The following is a 21917-nucleotide window of genomic DNA, read 5'->3' as shown; positions in this document are numbered from 1 at the left end:
CTGGTCAGGACAAGGTGTGATGTAATGTAATGTGTTCTCTGGTCAGGACGGAGTGTGATGTGATGTGTTCTCTCTCGTCAGGACAGAGTGATGTAATGTGTTCTCTCTCGTCAGGACAGAGTGTGATGTAATGTAATGTGTTCTCTGGTCAGGACAGAGTGTGATGTAATGTGTTCTCTCTCGTCAGGACAGAGTGTGATGTAATGTGATGTAATGTGTTCTCTCTCGTCAGGACAGAGTGTGATGTAATCTGATGTAATGTGTTCTCTCTGGTCAGGACAGAGTGTGATGTAATGTAATGTGTTCTCTCTGGTCAGGACAGAGTGTGATGTAATGTGATGTAATGTGTTCTCTCTCGTCAGGACAGAGTGATGTAATGTGTTCTCTCTCGTCAGGACAGAGTGGGATGTAATGTGTGATGTAATGTGTTCTCTCTCGTCAAGACAGAGTGGGATGTAATGTGTGATGTAATGTGTTCTCTCTCGTCAGGACACAGTGTGATGTAATGTGTGATGTAATGTGTTCTCTCTCGTCAGGACAGAGTGTGATGTAATGTGTGATGTAATGTGTTCTCTCTCGTCAGGACAGAGTGGGATGTAATGTGTGATGTAATGTGTTCTCTCTCGTCAGGACAGAGTGGGATGTAATGTGTTCTCTCTGGTCAGGACAGAGTGTGATGTAATGTGTTATCTCTGGTCAGGACAGAGTGTGATGTAATGTGTTATCTCTGGTCAGGACAGAGTGGGATGTAATGTGTTATCTCTGGTCAGGACAGAGTGTGATGTAATGTGTTATCTCTGGTCAGGACAGAGTGTGATGTAATGTGTTCTCTCTGGTCAGGACAGAGTGTGATGTAATGTGTTCTCTCTGGTCAGGACAGAGTGTGATGTAATGTGTTCTCTCTGGTCAGGACAGAGTGTGATGAAATGTATTCTCTCTGGTCAGGACAGAGTGTGATGTAATGTGTTCTCTCTGGTCAGGACAGAGTGTGATGTAATGTGTTCTCTCTGGTCAGGACAGAGTGTGATGTAATGTGTTCTCTCTGGTCAGGACAGAGTGTGATGTAATGTGTTCTCTCTCGTCAGGACAGAGTGTGATGTAATGTGTTCTCTCTCGTCAGGACAGAGAGTGATGTAATGTGTTCTCTCTCGTCAGGACGGAGTGTGTCAGGTGTTCCTGGATAAGGGTCATGTGGTAGTGAGGGCGGGCAACAACGAGGTGAAGACTCAAAAGACCTACAACGATGATAACGATCATTATGTAACTCTGTACAGCAACAACAACAGGTAGGATTTACCATCCACCAACTAAATGATCATTATGTAACTCTGTACAGCAACAACAACAGGTAGGATTTAGTAACTCTGTACAGCAACAACAACAGGTAGGATTTAGTAACTCTGTACAGCAACAACAACAGGTAGGATTTAGTAACTCTGTACAGCAACAACAACAGGTAGGATTTAGTAACTCTGTACAGCAACAACAACAGGTAGGATTTAGTAACTCTGTACAGCAACAACAACAGGTAGGATTTAGTAACTCTGTACAGCAACAACAACAGGTAGGATTTAGTAACTCTGTACAGCAACAACAACAGGTAGGATTTAGTAACTCTGTACAGCAACAACAACAGGTAGGATTTAGTAACTCTGTACAGCAACGACAACAGGTAGGATTTAGTAACTCTGTACAGCAACAACAACAGGTAGGATTTAGTAACTCTGTACAGCAACAACAACAGGTAGGATTTAGTAACTCTGTACAGCAACAACAACAGGTAGGATTTAGTAACTCTGTACGGCAACAACAACAGGTAAGATTTAATAACTCTGTACAGCAACAACAACAGGTAGGATTTAGTAACTCTGTACAGCAACAACAACAGGTAGGATTTAGTAACTCTGTACAGCAACAACAACAGGTAGGATTTAGTAACTCTGTACAGCAACAACAACAGGTAGGATTTAGTAACTCTGTACAGCAACAACAACAGGTAGGATTTAGTAACTCTGTACAGCAACAACAACAGGTAGGATTTAGTAACTCTGTACGGCAACAACAACAGGTAAGATTTAATAACTCTGTACAGCAACAACAACAGGTAGGATTTAGTAACTCTGTACAGCAACAACAACAGGTAGGATTTAGTAACTCTGTACAGCAACAACAACAGGTAGGATTTAGTAACTCTGTACAGCAACAACAACAGGTAGGATTTAGTAACTCTGTACAGCAACAACAACAGGTAGGATTTAGTAACTCTGTACAGCAACAACAACAGGTAAGATTTAGTAACTCTGTACAGCAACAACAACAGGTTGGATTTAGTAACTCTGTACAGCAACAACAACAGGTAGGATTTAATAACTCTGTACAGCAACAACAACAGGTAGGATTTAGTAACTCTGTACAGCAACAACAACAGGTAAGATGACTGGCAAATTCTGTTCAACATGCAGTCATGCTCTCTCCTTTCAATGGAAGAGCTGTGAAACATGAAACCCAACTATGTGTGTGTGTGTGTGTGTGTGTGTGTGTGTGTGTGTGTGTGTGTGTGTGTGTGTGTGTGTGTGTGTGTGTGTGTGTGTGTGTGTGTGTGTGTGTGTGTGTGTGTGTGTGTGTGTGTGTGTGTGTGTGTGTGTGTGTGTGTGTGTGTGTGTGTCTCTGTAGGTTGCGTGTCTATGTGGATGACGTCCTGGAGAAAAATGGGGATACGGGTCGTGGAGGGGGCAGCAGCGAGGCAGCACTGTCACCTGGCGGTGTCTACCTGGGAGGGACACCTGACAACAGCCTCAACAACCTCACCGGCTGTCTTAGCAACCTGTTCATCAGGAGGTAAGAAGGGGTTAGGGACACCGGGACAAACCGAGCAGAGAAAATAGGGATCTGTGGAGGATTGCATTTATTTCAGTTTGAATGTTGCTGCTCCTACTACTACTAGATTATAATGTTGCTGCTCCTACTACTGCTAGATTACAATGTTGCTGCTCCTACTACTACTAGATTATAATGTTGCTGCTCCTACTACTGCTAGATTACAATGTTGCTGCTCCTACTACTGCTAGATTACAATGTTGCTGCTCCTACTACTGCTAGATTACAATGTTGCTGCTCCTACTACTGCTAGATTACAATGTTGCTGCTCCTACTACTGCTAGATTACAATGTTGCTGCTCCTACTACTACTAGATTACAATGTTGCTGCTCCTACTACTGCTAGATTACAATGTTGCTGCTCCTACTACTGCTAGATTACAATGTTGCTGCTCCTACTACTGCTAGATTACAATGTTGCTGCTCCTACTACTACTAGATTATAATGTTGCTGCTCCTACTACTACTAGATTACAATGTTGCTGCTCCTACTACTGCTAGATTACAATGTTGCTGCTCCTACTACTACTAGATTACAATGTTGCTGCTTCTACTACTACTAGATTACAATGTTGCTGCTCCTACTACTACTAGAATACAATGTTGCTGCTCCTACTACTGCTAGATTACAATGTTGCTGCTCCTACTACTACTAGAATACAATGTTGCTGCTCCTACTACTACTAGATTACAATGTTGCTGCTCCTACTACAACTAGATTACAATGTTGCTGCTCCTACTACTGTTAGATTACAATGTTGCTGCTCCTACTACTACTAGATTACAATGTTGTTGCTCCTTCAACTGCTAGATTACAATGTTGCTGCTCCTACTACTACTAGATTACAATGTTGTTGCTGCTTCTACTACTACTAGATTACAATGTTGCTGCTCCTACTGCTACTAGATTACAATGTTGCTGCCCTTACTACTACTAGATTACAATGTTGTTGCTCCTTCAACTGCTAGATTACAATGTTGCTGCTCCTACTACTACTAGATTACAATGTTGTTGCTGCTTCTACTACTACTAGATTACAATGTTGCTGCTCCTACTGCTACTAGATTACAATGTTGCTGCTCCTACTACTGCTAGATTACAATGTTGTTGCTGCTCCTACTACTGCTAGATTACAATGTTGTTGCTGCTCCTACTGCTACTAGATTACAATGTTGCTGCTCCTACTACTACTAGATTACAATGTTGCTGCTCCTACTACTGTTAGATTACAATGTTGCTGCTCCTACTACTACTAGATTACAATGTTGCTGCTCCTACTACTGTTAGATTACAATGTTGCTGCTCCTACTACTGTTAGATTACAATGTTGCTGCTCCTACTACTACTAGATTACAATGTTGCTGCTCCTACTACTGTTAGATTACAATGTTGCTGCTCCTACTACTACTAGATTACAATGTTGCTGCTCCTACTACTACTAGATTACAATGTTGCTGCTCCTACTACTGCTAGATTACAATGTTGCTGCTCCTACTACTACTAGATTACAATGTTGCTGCTCCTACTACTACTAGATTACAATGTTGCTGCTCCTACTACTACTAGATTACAATGTTGCTGCTCCTACTACTGCTAGATTACAATGTTGCTGCTCCTACTACTGCTAGATTACAATGTTGCTGCTCCTACTACTGCTAGATTACAATGTTGCTGCTCCTACTACTACTAGATTACAATGTTGCTGCTCCTACTACTACTAGATTACAATGTTGCTGCTCCTACTACTACTAGATTACAATGTTGCTGCTCCTACTACTAGATTACAATGTTGCTGCTCCTACTGCTAGATTACAATGTTGTTGCTGCTTCTACTACTACTAGATTACAATGTTGCTGCTCCTACTGCTACTAGATTAGAATGTTGCTGCTCCTACTACTACTAGATTACAATGTTGCTGCTCCTACTACTACTAGATTACAATGTTGCTGCTCCTACTACTACTAGATTACAATGTTGCTGCTCCTACTACTGCTAGATTACAATGTTGCTGCTCCTACTACTACTATATTACAATGTTGCTGCTCCTACTACTGTTAGATTACAATGTTGCTGCTCCTACTACTACTAGATTACAATGTTGCTGCTCCTACTACTACTAGATTACAATGTTGCTGCTCCTACTACTACTAGATTACAATGTTGCTGCTCCTACTACTACTAGATTACAATGTTGCTGATCCTACTACTGCTAGATTACAATGTTGCTGCTCCTACTACTAGATTACAATGTTGCTGCTCCTACTGCTAGATTACAATGTTGTTGCTGCTTCTACTACTACTAGATTACAATGTTGCTGCTCCTACTGCTAGATTACAATGTTGTTGCTGCTTCTACTACTACTAGATTACAATGTTGCTGCTCCTACTACTGCTAGATTACAATGTTGCTGCTCCTACTACTGCTAGATTACAATGTTGCTGCTCCTACTACTACTAGATTACAATGTTGCTGCTCCTACTACTACTAGATTACAATGTTGCTGCTCCTACTACTACTAGATTACAATGTTGCTGCTCCTACTACTACTAGATTACAATGTTGCTGCTCCTACTACTGCAAGATTAGAAGTTTGTTTTCTAAGACTAGATGTGATTATACCACTGTGTGTAGGACTTGGGCTATAACTGTTACTGTAGCCATGACAACGGGCTAACAGCCCTATAACGACTGTACTCTACAGTGACAAGCCTTCTCAGATGGTGATGAATCTGATGAATGCTAAGGAGAACATCGACGTTCCTCTAGACTGTCCCGCTGCCGATAAACCTCAACAGATCCTGGCCACACCACCACGGCAAAAGCATGTTAAGGTACCTGACACCATAGATACACAATATATAATGTAATATACTGATACTTCTATAGCTGACACCATAGATACACAATATATAATGTAATATACTGATACTTCTATAGCTGACACCATAGGCACACAATATATAATGTATTATAATGATACTTCTATAGCTGACACCATAGATACACAATATGTAATGTATTATAGTACCTCTTCTACATCTGACACCATGGGTACACAATATATAATGTATTATAATGATACTTCTATAGCTGACACCATAGATACACAATATATAATGTATTCGAATACCTCTTCTACATCTGACACCATAGATACACAATATATAATGTATTATAATGATACTTCTATAGCTGACACCATAGATACACAATATATAATGTATTCTAATACCTCTTCTACATCTGACACCATAGATACACAATATATAATGTATTCGAATACCTCTTCTACATCTGACACCATAGATACACAATATATAATGTATTCTAATACCTCTTCTACATCTGACACCATAGATACACAATATATAATGTATTCTAATACCTCTTCTACATCTGACACCATAGATACACAATATATAATGTATTCTAATACCTCTTCTATATCTGACACCATAGATACACAATATATAATGTATTCTAATACCTCTTCTACATCTGACACCATTAAGATAGTATTAGAATACACTATACAGAATCTTAATGGTGTCAGATATCGAAATAGTGTTAGAATACATTATATACCCTATCTGGATATCTGACACCATTAAGATAGTGTATTATAATACTTCAGCCTGACACCCCTTGATGTGCGCGCGCGTGTGTGTGTGTGTGTGTGTGTGTGTGTGTGTGTGTGTGTGAGAGAGAGAGAGATCGAGTGTGTGATCGAGTGTCTCCAAACCCCTGCGTTCATCTCACATTTCATAGTCTGCATAGTGTCTGCACTCAGAACCCGAATCGGCTACTCGATGTTAAGTCTGTGACGAGAGATTATAGACAGACAAGAAAATGACCATCATGGATCTTCAATCAGAATGAGTAGGATTGTTCCCAGCCAGTAGGATGTTCCCAGCCAATAGGATTGGTCCCAGCCAGTAGGATTGGTCCCAGCCGGTAGGATTGGTCCCAGCAGGTAGGATTGGTCCCAGCCAGTAGGATGGTCCCAGCCAGTAGGATTGGTCCCAGCCAGTAGGATTGGTCCCAGCAGGTAGGATTGGTTCCAGCCAGTAGGATTGGTCCCAGCCAGTAGGATTGGTCCCAGCCAATAGAATGGTCCCAGCCAGTAGGATGGTCCCAGCCAGTAGGATTGATCCCAGCCAGTAGGATTGGTCCCAGCCAGTAGAATTGGTCCCAGCCAGTAGGATGGTCCCAGCCAGTAGGATTGGTCCCAGCCAGTAGGATTGGTCCCAGCCAGTAGGATTGGTCCCAGCCAGTAGGAATGGTCCCAGACAGTAGGATTGGTCCCAGCCAGTAGGATGGTCCCAGCCAGTAGGATGGTCCCAGCCAGTAGGATTGGTCCCAGCCAGTAGGATTGGTCCCAGCAGGTAGGATTGGTCCCAGCCAGTAGGATGGTCCCAGCCAGTAGGATTGGTCCCAGACAGTAGGATTGGTCCCAGCAGGTAGGATTGGTTCCAGCCAGTAGGATTGGTCCCAGCCAGTAGGATTGGTCCCAGTCAGTAGGATTGGTCCCAGCCAGTAGGATTGGTCCCAGCCAGTAGGATTGGTCCCAGCCAGTAGGATTGGTCCCAGCAGGTAAGATTGGTCCCAGCCAGTAGGATGGTCCCAGCTTATAGGATGGTCCCAACCAATAGGATGGTCCCAGCCAGTAGGATTGGTCCCAGCCAGTAGGATTGCTCCCAGCCAGTAGGATTGGTCCCAGCCAGTAGGATTGGTCCCAGCCAGTAGGATTGGTCCCAGCCAGTAGGATTGGTCCCAGCCAGTAGGATTGGTCCCAGCCAGTAGGATGGTCCCAGCCAGTAGGATTGGTCCCAGCCAATAGGATTGGTCTCAGCCAGTAGGATTGGTCCCAGCCAGTAGGATGGTCCCAGCCAATAGGATTGGTCCCAGCCAGTAGGATTGGTCCCAGCCAGTAGGATTGGTCCCAGCCAGTAGGAATGGTCCCAGCCAGTAGGAATGGTCCCAGCCAGTAGGATGGGCCCAGCCAGTAGGATGGTCCCAGCCAGTAGGATTGGTTCCAGCCAGTAGGATTGGTCCCAGCCAATAGGATGGTCCCAGCCAGTAGGATTGGTCCCAGCCAGTAGGATTGGTCCCAGCCAGTAGGATTGGTCCCAGCAAGTAGGATTTGTTCCAGCCAGTAGGATTGGTCCCAGCCAGTAGGATTGGTCCCAGCAGGTAAGATTGGTCCCAGCCAATAGGATGGTCCCAGCCAGTAGGATTGGTCCCAGCCAGTAGGATTGTCCCAGCTTATATGATGGTCCCAGCCAATAGGATGGTCCCAGCCAGTAGGATTGGTCCCAGCCAGTAGGATTGCTCCCAGCCAGTAGGATTGGTCCCAGCCAGTAGGATTGCTCCCAGCCAGTAGGATTGGTCCCAGCCAGTAGGATTGGTCCCAGCCAGTAGGATTGGTCCCAGCCAATAGGATGGTCCCAGCCAGTAGGATTGATCCCAGCCAGTAGGATTGGTCCCAGCAGGTAGGATTTGTTCCAGCCAGTAGGATTGGTCCCAGCCAGTAGGATTGGTCCCAGCCAGTAGGATTGGTCCCAGCCAGTAGGATTGGTCCCAGCAGGTAAGATTGGTCCCAGCCAATAGGATGGTCCCAGCCAGTAGGATTGGTCCCAGCCAGTAGGATGGTCCCAGCTTATAGGATGGTCCCAGCCAATAGGATGGTCCCAGCCAGTAGGATTGGTCCCAGCCAATAGGATTGCTCCCAGCCAGTAGGATTGGTCCCAGCCAGTAGGATTGGTCCCAGCCAGTAGGATTGGTCCCAGCCAATAGGATTGGTCCCAGCCAGTAGGATTGGTCCCAGCCAGTAGGATGGTCCCAGCCAGTAGGATTGGTCCCAGCAGGTAGGATTGGTTCCAGCCAGTAGGATTGGTCCCAGCCAGTAGGAATGGTCCCAGCTAGTAGGATTGGTCCCAGCCAGTAGGATGGTCCCAGCCAGTAGGATGGTCCCAGCCAGTAGGATTGGTCCCAGCCAGTAGGATTGGTCCCAGCCAGTAGGATTGGTCCCAGCAAGTAGGATTTGTTCCAGCCAGTAGGATTGGTCCCAGCCAGTAGGATTGGTCCCAGCCAGTAGGATTGGTCCCAGCCAGTAGGATTGGTCCCAGCAGGTAAGATTGGTCCCAGCCAATAGGATGGTCCCAGCCAGTAGGATTGGTCCCAGCCAGTAGGATGGTCCCAGCTTATAGGATGGTCCCAGCCAATAGGATGGTCCCAGCCAGTAGGATTGGTCCCAGCCAGTAGGATTGCTCCCAGCCAGTAGGATTGGTCCCAGCCAGTAGGATTGGTCCCAGCCAGTAGGATTGGTCCCAGCCAGTAGGATTGGTCCCAGCCAATAGGATTGGTCCCAGCCAGTAGGATTGGTCCCAGCCAGTAGGATGGTCCCAGCCAGTAGGATTGGTCCCAGCCAATAGGATTGGTCTCAGCCAGTAGGATTGGTCCCAGCCAGTAGGATGGTTCAAGCCAATAGGATTGGTCCCAGCCAGTAAGATTGGTCCCAGCCAGTAGGATTGGTCCCAGCCAATAGGATTGGTCCAAGCCAGTAGGATATGTCCCAGCCAGTAGGATATGTCCCAGCCAGAAGGATTGGTCCCAGCCAGTAGGATTGGTCCCAGCCAGTAGGATTGCTCCCAGCCAGTAGGATTGGTCCCAGCCAGTAGGATTGGTCCCAGCCAGTAGGATTGGTCCCAGCCAGTAGGATGGTCCCAGCCAATAGGATTGGTCCCAGCCAATAGGATTGGTCCCAGCCAGTCGGATTGGTCCCAGCCAGTAGGATGGTCCCAGCCAATAGGATTGGTCCCAGCCAGTAGGATTGGTCCCAGCCAGTAGGATTGGTCCCAGCCAGTAGGATTGGTCCCAGCCAGTAGGATTGGTCCCAGCCAGTAGGATTGGTCCCAGCCAGTAGAACAACACACTGCAGCATTTCCGTAGGGTCTCTTCCACCACTGAAAATGTACTGAATCAGAAGTTGTTTGAGTCAGATTGGGTCGTGTGTTGTACCATCCATTGTGAAAAAGAACAATAAAGAAATGTTCCCTGAATGTTGCGCAACAATCTCATGGGCGGGGCTTGAAGGCTCTTACATGGCCATGTAATTAGCCTTCTGTTTTTTTATTTTATTTAAACCTAATTTAAGTCAGTTAAGAACAAATTCTTATTTACAATGACGGCCTAGCGTGGAACCGTGGCCTTATTCAAGGGCAGAACGACAGGTTTTAACCTTGTCAGTTCAGGGATTTTATCCAGCGACCTTTCGGTTACTGGCCCAACGCTCTAACCACTAGAATACCTGCCGCCCCCCCCTTCTCTGGTTTCATCATTAAATCCCATCTGTGTTTTCATAGATTCCCTCTGACATCTTGATACACTTGTACTCAAATAGAATCCCTTCTAGTGTTACTTCAGCTCCAAGTCTATACCTGGTGTCTTCTCCCTGCACTGCCCTGAATATGTGGGACTTACCGTCAGTCACACCGTTGTAACTGGCGAGAAACTGTAGAGCCGGGACGCTGGACACCACGTCACTTCCACTGGCCTGAAGCTTCTAATCTAAAAACATGTTGCACATCGAATCAAATCAAATCAACAACAAAAAATCTTCCAACAAATGCATTTCAAGGTACTTAGTTGTCTGTGTGTGTCGTCAAACTCAAGAGTTATTCAGAGATGTGTCTTCATCTTTCTTAGAGGTTTTATTTGTTATTTTCACTTTAAATTAAAATGACTTGTCGAACACCAGATTAAAAATGACGATTTGAATCCAAGCGAACAAGCAGTCTTGTGTGGAACAACTACGGTGTAATGGGTATCACATGACTAATTATATACCTGAGACACTGTGGGATGTTCTGTGGGATGTTCTGTGTCGTGTTCTGTGTCGTGTTCTGTGTCGTGTTCTGAGGGATGTTTTGTGCCGTGTTCTGAGGGATACTCTGTGTCGTGTTCTGAGGGATATTCTGTGTCGTGTTCTGTGGGAGGTTCTGTGTCCTGTTCTGAGGGATGTTTTGTGTCGTGTTCTGTGGGAGGTTTTGTGTCGTGTTCTGAGGGAGGTTTTGTGTCGAGTTCTGTGGGAGGTTTTGTGTCGTGTTCTGAGGGAGGTTTTGTGTCGTGTTCTGAGGGAGGTTTTGTGTCGTGTTCTGAGGGAGGTTTTGTGTCGTGTTCTGAGGGAGGTTTTGTGTCGTGTTCTGAGGGATGTTTTGTGAGGTGTTCTGTGTATGGAAAAATCGCGTTCATTCATTCTGTCATCGTAATTCTCGACATACAAAACTCTCCCTCAGTCAGGCCTTGAGAGCAGAAGACATATCCACAGGGTGCTCACAGAACATTAATAGCCGTGTCCCTAAATAGCTCCTTAAATGCCTTGTTCGTCCCACATTTCTGCATTACATTTCCCTAGCTGTATGAACCACTCTACCCTCCATGATGAAGTTATCATATCCCCTCACTCCTCCCTTCCCCCCTCCCTCCCACTCCCCCACCCCTCTACAGGATAAACACAGGAAGCCTGCGGGTGGCGGTGGGTCAGTGGGGCGGAGTCGCAGTGGCAGGGGGTCCTGCCAGGGGGACCTAGCCAATCAGGAGGAGGTTGGAGCTCTGCACTTCAGTGGCTCCTCCCACAGCCACCAGCGCTACGACAGGCTGCCAGAGGTCTTCAGCAGGACGTCAGTAACCCCATAACAACTAGTAGTAGTACTGGCTAAACAACCTCCACAGGGTTCTGTTTCAATAAAGATGTTTTTTTTTCGTTGTCGATTTAAGATCATCCTTTTAAAAAATATATATGTTTTCCTCCCGTTGTTCCATGTCCTGTATATGGCTGTAACGCACGTCCCCTTCTCTCTCACCCCCAGGCCTCACATCTCCATGGGTCTACGTGTGAACTCTTCAGAAGGCCTGGTGTTCTGTGTGTCTGGATCAGGAGAACGTAGCAGATCTGTGATGACCCTGTCGGTCTCCGACGGACACCTGCTGCTCCTCATCGACGGAGGGAAGAGGAAGACTAGCATCCGCTCGCGCAGGAAGTACAACGATGGACGGTGGCACACGGTGTGTGTGTGTGTGTGTGTGTGTGTGTGTGTGTGTGTGTGTGTGTGTGTGTGTGTGTGTGTGGTATAACCAATAACATGCTATCTTACCACCATCCTCAGTAACACGCCAAGAACACTGTAATGATGAAGTCAGTAAATATCACTGAAGGCACGGGGTTCTGGGTCTGCATTACATTTCCCTAGCTGTATGAACCACTCTACCCTCCCTATAGTCTCATTGTCTTCCGTCCTGATTGAGATTTAGATCAGGAGGATTGTGGTTTGTGTGTGTCTGACTTGTGTGTGTATCTGTGTGTATCTGTGTGTATCTGTGTGTGTATCTGTGTGTATCTGTGTGTGTCTGTGTATCTGTGTGTATCTGTGTGTGTCTGTGTATCTGTGTGTATCTGTGTGTATCTGTTTGGGTATCTGTGTGTATCTGTGTGTGTCTGTGTATCTGTGTGTATCTGTGTGTGTATATGTGTGTATCTCTGTGTGTCTGTGTATCTGTGTGTATCTGTGTGTATCTCTGTGTGTATCTGTGTGTATCTGTGTGTATCTGTGTGTGTATCTGTGTGTATCTCTGTGTGTCTGTGTATCTGTGTGTATCTGTGTGTATCTGTTTGGGTATCTGTGTGTATCTGTGTGTATCTGTGTGTGTCTGTGTATCTGTGTGTATCTGTGTGTATCTGTGTGTGTATATGTGTGTATCTCTGTGTGTCTGTGTATCTGTGTGTATCTGTGTGTATCTCTGTGTGTATCTGTGTGTATCTGTGTGTATCTGTGTGTGTATCTGTGTGTATCTCTGTGTGTCTGTGTATCTGTGTGTATCTCTGTGTATCTGTGTGTATCTGTGTGTGTATCTGTGTGTATCTCTGTGTGTCTGTGTATCTGTGTGTATCTGTGTGTGTCTGTGTGTCTGTGTGTGTATCTGTGTATCTGTGTGTGTATCTGTGTGTGTATCTGTGTGTATCTGTGTGTATCTGTGTGTGTATCTGTGTGTGTCTGTGTATCTGTGTGTGTATCTGTGTGTATCTGTGTGTGTATCTGTGTGTGTATCTGTGTGTATCTGTGTGTGTATCTGTGTGTATCTGTGTGTGTATCGGTGTGTGTATCTGTGTGTGTCTGTGTGTATCTGTGTGTATCTGTGTGTGTATCTGTGTGTGTATCTGTGTGTATCTGTGTGTATCTGTGTGTATCTGTGTGTGTATCTGTGTGTATCTGTGTGTGTATCTGTGTGTGTCTGTGTATCTGTGTGTATCTGTGTGTATCTGTGTGTATCTGTGTGTGTATCTGTGTGTATCTGTGTGTGTATCTGTGTGTGTATCTGTGTGTGTATCTGGGTGTGTATCTGGGTGTGTATCTGTGTGTATCTGTGTGTATCTGTGTGTATCTGTGTGTGTATCTGTGTGTATCTGTGTGTGTATCTGTGTGTATCTGTGTGTATCTGTGTGTATCTGTGTGTGTTCTAAGTCCTGGCACCGTCAGTAACAGACCAGTGTAATACCAACATGTATTTTTTTCCCCCACCAGGTGTTTGTGAAGCGGGAGGGAGAGATGGCCAGTTTGATTGTTGATGGGATCAATACCCAGTCTAAGAGGGTCTCGGGAGGGGAGAAAACACCCCTCAGTTCCCCTCTCTACATCGGAGGAGTTCCCTCAGCAGTCGCCAGCTCACTTCTCACGGTACTACGGCCGTCACATTCACAGTGGAGACACGAGGAATTCGACTCAATCTCAGTACATTTTTCGGCAATTCCATTGTTTTCATCCTATCCCCTCTCCTCCTTCCCTATTGGAGGAGAAAGTCCATTACATTGTGAGGAGGAGAAAGCATTTGAGGAAAGATTAATTTAAAAATAGCTACTATATCAACATTGTGCTTCCTCCAGTCAGTGGGAAAGTACCAGTACTCCCTGTATATAGCCTCCACATTGACTCTGTACCGGTACCCCCTGTATATAGCCTCCTCATTGACTCTGTACCAGTACTCCCTGTATATAGCCTCCACATTGACTCGGTACCAGTACCCCCTGTATATAGCCTCCTCATTGACTCTGTACCAGTACTCCCTGTATATAGCCTCCACATTGACTCTGTACCAGTACCCCCTGTATATAGCCTCCACATTGACTCTGTACCAGTACCCCCTGTATATAGCCTCCACATTGACTCAGTACCAGTACTCCCTGTATATAGCCTCCACATTGACTCAGTACCAGTACCCCCTGTATATAGCCTCCACATTGACTCAGTACCAGTACCCCCTGTATATAGCCTCCGCATTGACTCTGTACCGGTACCCCCTGTATATAGTCTCCACATTGACTCGGTACCAGTACTCCCTGTATATAGTCTCCACATTGACTCTGTACCGTAACACCCTGTAAACAGCCTCCATATTGACTCTGTACCGGTACCACCTGTATATAGCCTCCACATTGACTCTGTACCGGTACCCCCTGTATATACCCTCCACATTGACTCTGTACCGTAACACCCTGTATATAGCCTCCACCCTGACTCAGTACCGGTGCCCCCTGTATGAAGCCTCGTTATTCTCATTGTGTTACTTTTTATTTTAGTCTACTTGGTAAATATGTTCTTCTTCTTGAACTGCACTGTTGGTTAAGGGCTTGTAAGTAAAGCATTTCACGGTAAAGTCTATACTTGTTGTATTCAGCATTTCACGGTAAAGTCTATACTTGTTGTATTCAGCATTTCACGGTAAAGTCTACACTTGTTGTATTCGGAGCATGTGACAAATAAAATTAGATTTGTCTCAATGCTTCTTCCAGTCAGTTGTAAAGTCATAATGCTCTTGGCTTTAACAGTGCTCATTGTGTGTGTGTGTGTGTGTGTGTGTGTGTGTGTGTGTGTGTGTGTGTGTGTGTGTGTGTGTGTGTGTGTGTGTGTGTGTGTGTGTGTGTGTGTGTGTGTGTGTGTGTGTGTGTGTGTGTGTGTGTGTGTGTGTGTGTGTGTGTGTGTGTTTGTGTGTGTGTGTGTGTGTGTGTGTGTCTCTACAGTACAGAGAAATATATACCTTATTGAAACTGTTCTACGGTGTACTGCCCATCTCTTTCACTACATAGGTGCCAGGTCCTGGAGGGTTTGTGGGCTGTGTGAGGGACCTGGAGCTGAATGAGGAGAGCATAGACAATCCCTCCACAAGCCTGGGGGTTGTTCCTTGCTTCCAGACCACTCTGCAGCCTGGGGCATACTTCTCCTCCCAGGGAGGACACATGGCTATAGGTACAGTATACCTCCTCTCCTCCCAGGGTGGACACATGGCTATAGGTACAGTATACCTCCTCTCCTCCCAGGGAGGACACATGGCTATAGGTACAGTATACCTCCTCTCCTCCCAGGGAGGACACATGGCTATAGGTACAGTATACCTCCTCTCCTCCCAGGGAGGACACATGGCTATAGGTACAGTATACCTCCTCTCCTCCCAGGGAGGACACATGGCTATAGGTACAGTATACCTCCTTTCCTCTCCTCTCCTTCCAGGGAGGACACATGGCTATAGGTACAGTATACCTCCTCTCCTCCCAGGGAGGACACATGGCTATAGGTACAGTATACCTCCTCTCCTCTCTCTCCTCTCCTCTAAAATTATTTGGTTGCAATTTAAAATGTTTGTCAAAGAGGCCAAGGATTTGGAAAAGGATCTAGGAGAGACTATTGGAGAGACATTCTCTGGGATTATGAGACAGGACAGAGCACAACAAAAGGAATATTGACCCATAAAATCTGAAACACACTGGCTAATCTCTCCATGTCTCTGTGTCTAGATGAAGGCCTGGTGTTAGGGCGGGACCTAGAGGTCAGGCTGGAGGTACGGCTGGTGTCTGACTCTGGTCTCCTGCTGCATGCTGGGTCTGGACAACAGCTCAGTCTCTACCTCAACCAGGGAGAGGTACGATTAACTAAGTGTTCTGTTGTTTTAGGACTACCTAGACAGTTTTCTTCAGTTTCAGACAGAGTCATATGTACAATGAAAGAGTGTGTATAATGACTGTATAATGTGGTGTCCTCTACAGGTGACAGTCACAGTGAACAGTGGTCGCGGAAACCTCTTCTCCACCTCTTTCACACCAGAGGAATCCCTGTGTGACGGACGCTGGCACAGTATCACAGGTGAGTTCTAGCTTACAGTTACAGATACAGGTGAATTCTAGCTAAGTTACAGATACAGGTGAATTCTAGCTGAGTTACAGATACAGGTGAGTTCTAGCTTACAGTTACTGATACAGGTGAGTTCTAGCTTACAGTTACTGATACAGGTGAGTTCTAGCTTACAGTTACAGATACAGGTGAATTCTAGCTGAGTTACAGATACAGGTGAATTCTAGCTTAGTTACAGATACAGGTGAGTTCTAGCTGAGTTACAGATACAGGTTAATTCTAGCTGAGTTACAGATACAGGTGAGTTCTAGCTTAGTTACAGATACAGGTGAATTCTAGCTGAGTTACAGATACAGGTGAATTCTAGCTGAGTTACAGATACAGGTGAATTCTAGCTTAGTTACAGATACAGGTGAGTTCTAGCTTAGTTACAGATACAGGTGAGTTCTAGCTTAGTTACAGATACAGGTGAATTCTAGCTTAGTTACAGATACAGGTGAGTTCTAGCTTAGTTACAGATACAGGTGCGTTCTAGCTGAGTTGCAGATACAGGTGAATTCTAGCTGAGTTACAGATACAGGTGAATTCTAGCTGAGTTACAGATACAGGTGAATTCTAGCTGAGTTACAGATACAGGTGAGTTCTAGCTGAGTTACAGATACAGGTGAGTTCTAGCTTAGTTACAGATACAGGTGAGTTCTAGCTTACAGATACAGATACAGGTGAGTTGTAGCTTACAGATACAGATACAGGTGAGTTGTAGCTTACAGATACAGATACAGGTGAGTTGTAGCTTAGTTACAGATACAGGTGAGTTCTAGCTTACAGATACAGATACAGGTGAGTTTTAGCTTACAGATACAGATACAGGTGAGTTGTAGCTTACAGATACAGGTGAGTTGTAGCTTAGTTACAGATACAGGTGAGTTCTAGCTGAGTTACAGATACAGGTGAATTCTAGCTGAGTTACAGATACAGGTGAATTCTAGCTGAGTTACAGATACAGGTGAGTTCTAGCTGAGTTACAGATACAGGTGAGTTCTAGCTTAGTTACAGATACAGGTGAGTTCTAGCTTACAGATACAGATACAGGTGAGTTGTAGCTTACAGATACAGATACAGGTGAGTTGTAGCTTACAGATACAGGTGGGTTGTAGCTTACAGATACAGGTGAGTTGTAGCTTAGTTACAGATACAGGTGAGTTGTAGCTTAGTTACAGATACAGGTGAGTTGTAGCTTAGTTACAGATACAGGTGAGTTGTAGCTTAGGTACAGATACAGGTGAGTTGTAGCTTAGTTACAGATACAGGTGAGTTGTAGCTTACAGATACAGATACAGGTGAGTTGTGGTTTACAGATACAGATGCAGGTGAGTTGTGGTTTACAGATACAGATACAGGTGAGTTGTAGCTTACAGATACAGGTGAGTTGTAGCTTACAGATACAGGTGAGTTGTGGTTTACAGATACAGATACAGGTGAGTTGTGGTTTACAGATACAGATACAGGTGAGTTGTAGCTTACAGATACAGATACAGGTGAGTTGTAGCTTACAGATACAGATACAGGTGAGTTGTAGCTTAGTTACAGATACAGGTGAGTTGTAGCTTAGTTACAGATACAGGTGAGTTGTAGCTTACAGATACAGATACAGGTGAGTTGTAGCTTACAGATACAGATACAGGTGAGTTGTAGCTTAGTTACAGATACAGGTGAGTTGTAGCTTACAGATACAGATACAGGTGAGTTGTAGCTTACAGATACAGGTGAGTTGTGGTTTACAGATACAGGTGAGTTGTGGTTTACAGATACAAATACAGGTGAGTTGTGGTTTACAGATACAGATACAGGTGTAGCCTGTTTAGTGCTCACACACTTTGGTCTTTATCGTCAAGGAATGAATTGTATCTCTTCCCTTAGCACTATAGTTTCCTCACAATATTACACTGAACAAAAATATAAACGCAACATGTAAAGTGTTGGTCATTGTTTTCATGAGCTGAAATAAAAGATCCCAGAAATGTTCCATACGCACAAAAATATTATTTCTTTCAAATGTTGTGCACAAATTTGTTTACATCACTGTTAGTGAGCATTTCTCCTTTGCCAATATAATCCATCCACCTGACAGGTGTGGCATATCAAGAAGCTGATTAAACAACATGGTCATTACACAGGTACACCTTGTGTGGGGACAATAAAAGCCCACTCTAAAATGTGCAGTTTTGTCACGCAGATGTCTCAAGTTTTGAGGGAGCGTGCAACTGGCATGCTGACAATGTTGCCATAGAATTGAATGTTAATTTCTCTACCATAAGCCGCCTCCAATATCGTTTTAGAGAATTTGGCAGTACATCCAACCGGACTAACAACTGTACGGTTTGCTGATGTCAACGTTGTGAACAGGGGGCCCCATGCTGGTTATGGTATGTGCAGGCATAAACTACAGACAACGAACACAATTGCATTTTATCGATGGCAATTTGAATGCATAGAGACACCGTGAAGAGATCCTGAGGCCCATTGTCGTGCCATTCATCCACCTCCATCACCTCATGTTTCAACATGATAATGCACAGCCCCATGTCACATGGATCTGGACGCAATTCCTGGAAGCTGAAAATGTCCCAGTTCTTCCATGGCCTGCATACTCACCAGACATGTCACCCATTGAGCATGTTTGGGATGCTCTGGATAGTCCTGTACAACAGTTCCCTCCAATATCCAGCAACTTCACACAGCCATTAAGGAGGAGTGGGACAACATTCCACAGGCCACAATCAACAGCCTGATCAACTCTATGTGAAGGAGATGTGTCGCGCTGCATGAGGCAAATGGTGGTCACACCAGATACTGACTGGTTTTCTGATCCACGTCCCTAGCTTTTTAATATCTGTGACCAACAGATGCACATCTGTATTCCCAGTCATGTGAAATCCATAGATTAGGACCTAATTTATTTATTTTAATTGACAGATTTCCTTATATGATCTGTAACTCAGTAAAATCTTTGAAATTGTTACATGTTGCGTTTTTATATTTTTTTGTTCAGTGTAGATTTGCACTGGGAAAACATTATAGCATCATCTATGTTACTAAACTTGGGATCAATACATTTTATTCAATTCAAACCAGTCTTCTACTAATGTTGTTGCCATTGGCTGTTCGCCCCGTAGTCATGAAGAAGAGCAACGTGCTGCAGCTCCATGTGGATGCAGCCAGTGAACACAGTGTGGGGCCCAAGAAGGGCCGATCCTCAGGGGCCAAGGAGACTGTGTACCTGGGGGGAGTACCAGGTGAGCACATCTCCCTTTCTCCATCAAAAATACCTTCTGTTGAACCCTACCTTTCCTGACCTTACTCTGTCAAACACTGGAGCTAATCGGATATTAATTCCATACACATATTCAGAAGTAATTTTGTGATTAAAAAATATATATATTATTAGCTGTCAGGGGGGGGGGGGGATCACAAAACTATTCAGTGATTTTCATAATTTTCTAGACAGAGTATTTTACAGTGTGAATGGTGAAGGAAAGACTAATGTACAACCTCAAACATGAGAATGTTTTAAAAATAATTTATTTCAAAAAAATAACAGACAACGTCTAAACCTTCCGTCTCGAACATAAAGAACTATAACTATCTTTCTGCATTTCAACTTGTATTCTCCTCTCCTCTAGATGGCGTTGATGTGCCGGGCCTCCCCGCTGCCCTGCCCTCCTTCCATGGTTGTGTTCGGAGAGCCGTCCTGAACCAGCGACCAGCCGTGCTGTCTAAACCCCTGTTAGTACACGGAGCTGTGGGCACACAGGGCTGTCCAGCCATGTAGACCTCTTTTAGCCCTGTTACACCCGGTATGGCCTGTTCCCCCTGGTTTAGCCCTGTTACACCCGGTTCAGCCCTGTTCCCCCTGGTTTAGCCCTGTTCCCCCTGGTTTAGCCCTGTTACCCCTGGTTTAGCCCTGTTACCCCTGGTTTAGCCCTGTTACCCCTGGTTTAGCCCTGTTACACCCGGTTTAGCCCTGTTTACTGCTGGTTTAGCCCTGTTCCCCCTGGTTTAGCCCTGTTCCCCCTGGTTTAGCCCTGTTTACCGCTGGTTTAGCCCTGTTACCCCTGGTTTAGCCCTGTTCCCCCTGGTTTAGCCCTGTTACCGCTGGTTTAGCCCTGTTACCGCTGGTTTAGCCCTGTTCCCCCTGGTTTAGCCCTGTTCCCCCTGGTTTATGTGTTCCCCCTGGTTTAGCCCTGTTCCCCCTGGTTTAGCCCTGTTACCCCTGGTTTAGCCCTGTTACCCCTGGTTTATCCCTGTTCCCCCTGGTTTATCCCTGTTACACCTGGTTTAGCCCTGTTACACCCGGTTTAGCCCTGTTACACCCGGTTTAGCCCTGTTACCCCTGGTTTAGCCCTGTTACCCCTGGTTTAGCCCTGTTACCCCTGGTTTAGCCCTGTTCCCCCTGGTTTAGCACTGTTCTCCCTGGTTTAACCCTGTTCCCCCTGGTTTAGCCCTGTTCCCTCTGGTTTAGCCCTGTTTACCCCTGGTTTAGCCCTGTTCAGCCCTGTTCACCCGGCTAATGCAGGGCCAAACTCAATACGACAACGTTACAGAACGTTGTTACATTTCTGTCTGAAAACTTTGTATCTGCAACAATACACCCGTGGGCCACGTTCATTAGGAAAAACGTTATGGAGCCAATAGAAATGTCATGAATAGAGCTGATGATGTGATTCTGTATTGTACATGTCAGAGGTATGTGTGTTCTATGTCATATACACTACCTAGCCAAAAGTATGTGGACACCCATTTAATTTAGTGGATTCAGCTATTTCAGCACACACCCGTTGCTGACAAGGGGAATAACTTTTTGGCCCTGCTAGAGCTGCCCCGGTCAGCTGTAAGTGCTGTTATTGTGAAGGGGAAACGTCTAGGAGCAACAATGTCTCGGCCGCAAAGTGGAAGGCCACACAAGCTCACAGAACGGGACAGCAGAGTGCTGAAGCGCGTAGGGCGTAAAAAATCGTCTGTCCTCGGTTGCAACACTCAGTGTTGAGTTTCAAACTGCCTCTGGAAGCAACGTCAGCACAATAACTGTTCGTCGGGAACTTTATGAAATGGGTTTCCATGACCAAGCAGCCGTACACAAGACTAAGATCACCGTGTGCAATGCCAAGCGTTGACTGGAGTGGTGTAAAACTCAACACCATTGTCTCTGGAACAGTGGAAACGCCTTCTCTGTGATAGTGAAATAGTGATAAATCCCCGCTTAACCATCTGGCAGTCCGACTGATGAATCTGAGTTATAAGGATGCCAAGAGAACGTTACCTGCCAAAAATGTATAGTGCCAACTGTAATGTTTGGAGGAGGTATAATGGTCTGGGGCTGTTTTTCATGGTTTGGGCCCCTTAGTTCCAGTGAAGGGAAATCTTAACTCTATAGTATACAATTAAATTCTAGACGATTCTGTGCTTCCCACTTTGTGGCAACAGTTTGGTGAAGGCCCTTTCCTGTTTCAGCGTGACAATTCCCCCATGAGGTCCACATAGAAATGGTTTGTTGAGATCGGTATTGAAGAACTTGACTGGCCTGCACAGAGCCCTGACCTCAACCCAAATCGAACACCTTTGGGAGCCAGGCCTAATCACCCAACATCAGTGGCCAACCTCACTAATGCTCTTGTGGCTGAATGGAAGCAAATCCCCGCAGCAATGTTCCAACATCAAGTGGAAAACCTTCCCAGAAGAGAGGAGGCTGTTATAGCAGGAAAAGGGGAACCAACACTCCATATTAATGTCCATGATTTTGGAATGAGAAGTTCGACGAGCAGGTGTCCACATACTTTTGGCGATGTAGTGTGTATTTTT

General features: G+C 45.2%; 1 protein-coding gene across 1 annotated transcript; it reads left to right on the top strand.

Moving 5' to 3' along the window:
* Positions 1-1155: 1155 nt before the first annotated feature.
* On the top strand, positions 1156-20119 carry LOC139400148 (laminin subunit alpha-4-like; the record flags this gene model as incomplete). The annotated part of the gene is made up of 11 exons (XM_071145175.1): positions 1156-1286; positions 2674-2838; positions 5582-5711; positions 11389-11561; positions 11751-11946; positions 13461-13613; positions 15020-15179; positions 15725-15849; positions 15974-16070; positions 19235-19354; positions 19742-20119. Coding segments are annotated over 11 exons (1599 nt in total), but the record flags the coding sequence as incomplete, so codon positions are not given.
* Positions 20120-21917: the final 1798 nt, after the last annotated feature.

This window comes from Oncorhynchus clarkii, unplaced genomic scaffold (genome assembly GCF_045791955.1).
Source record: "Oncorhynchus clarkii lewisi isolate Uvic-CL-2024 unplaced genomic scaffold, UVic_Ocla_1.0 unplaced_contig_7501_pilon_pilon, whole genome shotgun sequence".
Lineage (NCBI taxonomy): Eukaryota > Metazoa > Chordata > Actinopteri > Salmoniformes > Salmonidae > Oncorhynchus > Oncorhynchus clarkii.
The sequence above is the reverse complement of the archived record's forward strand: the minus strand, read 5'-3'. Positions and strand labels throughout refer to the sequence as shown.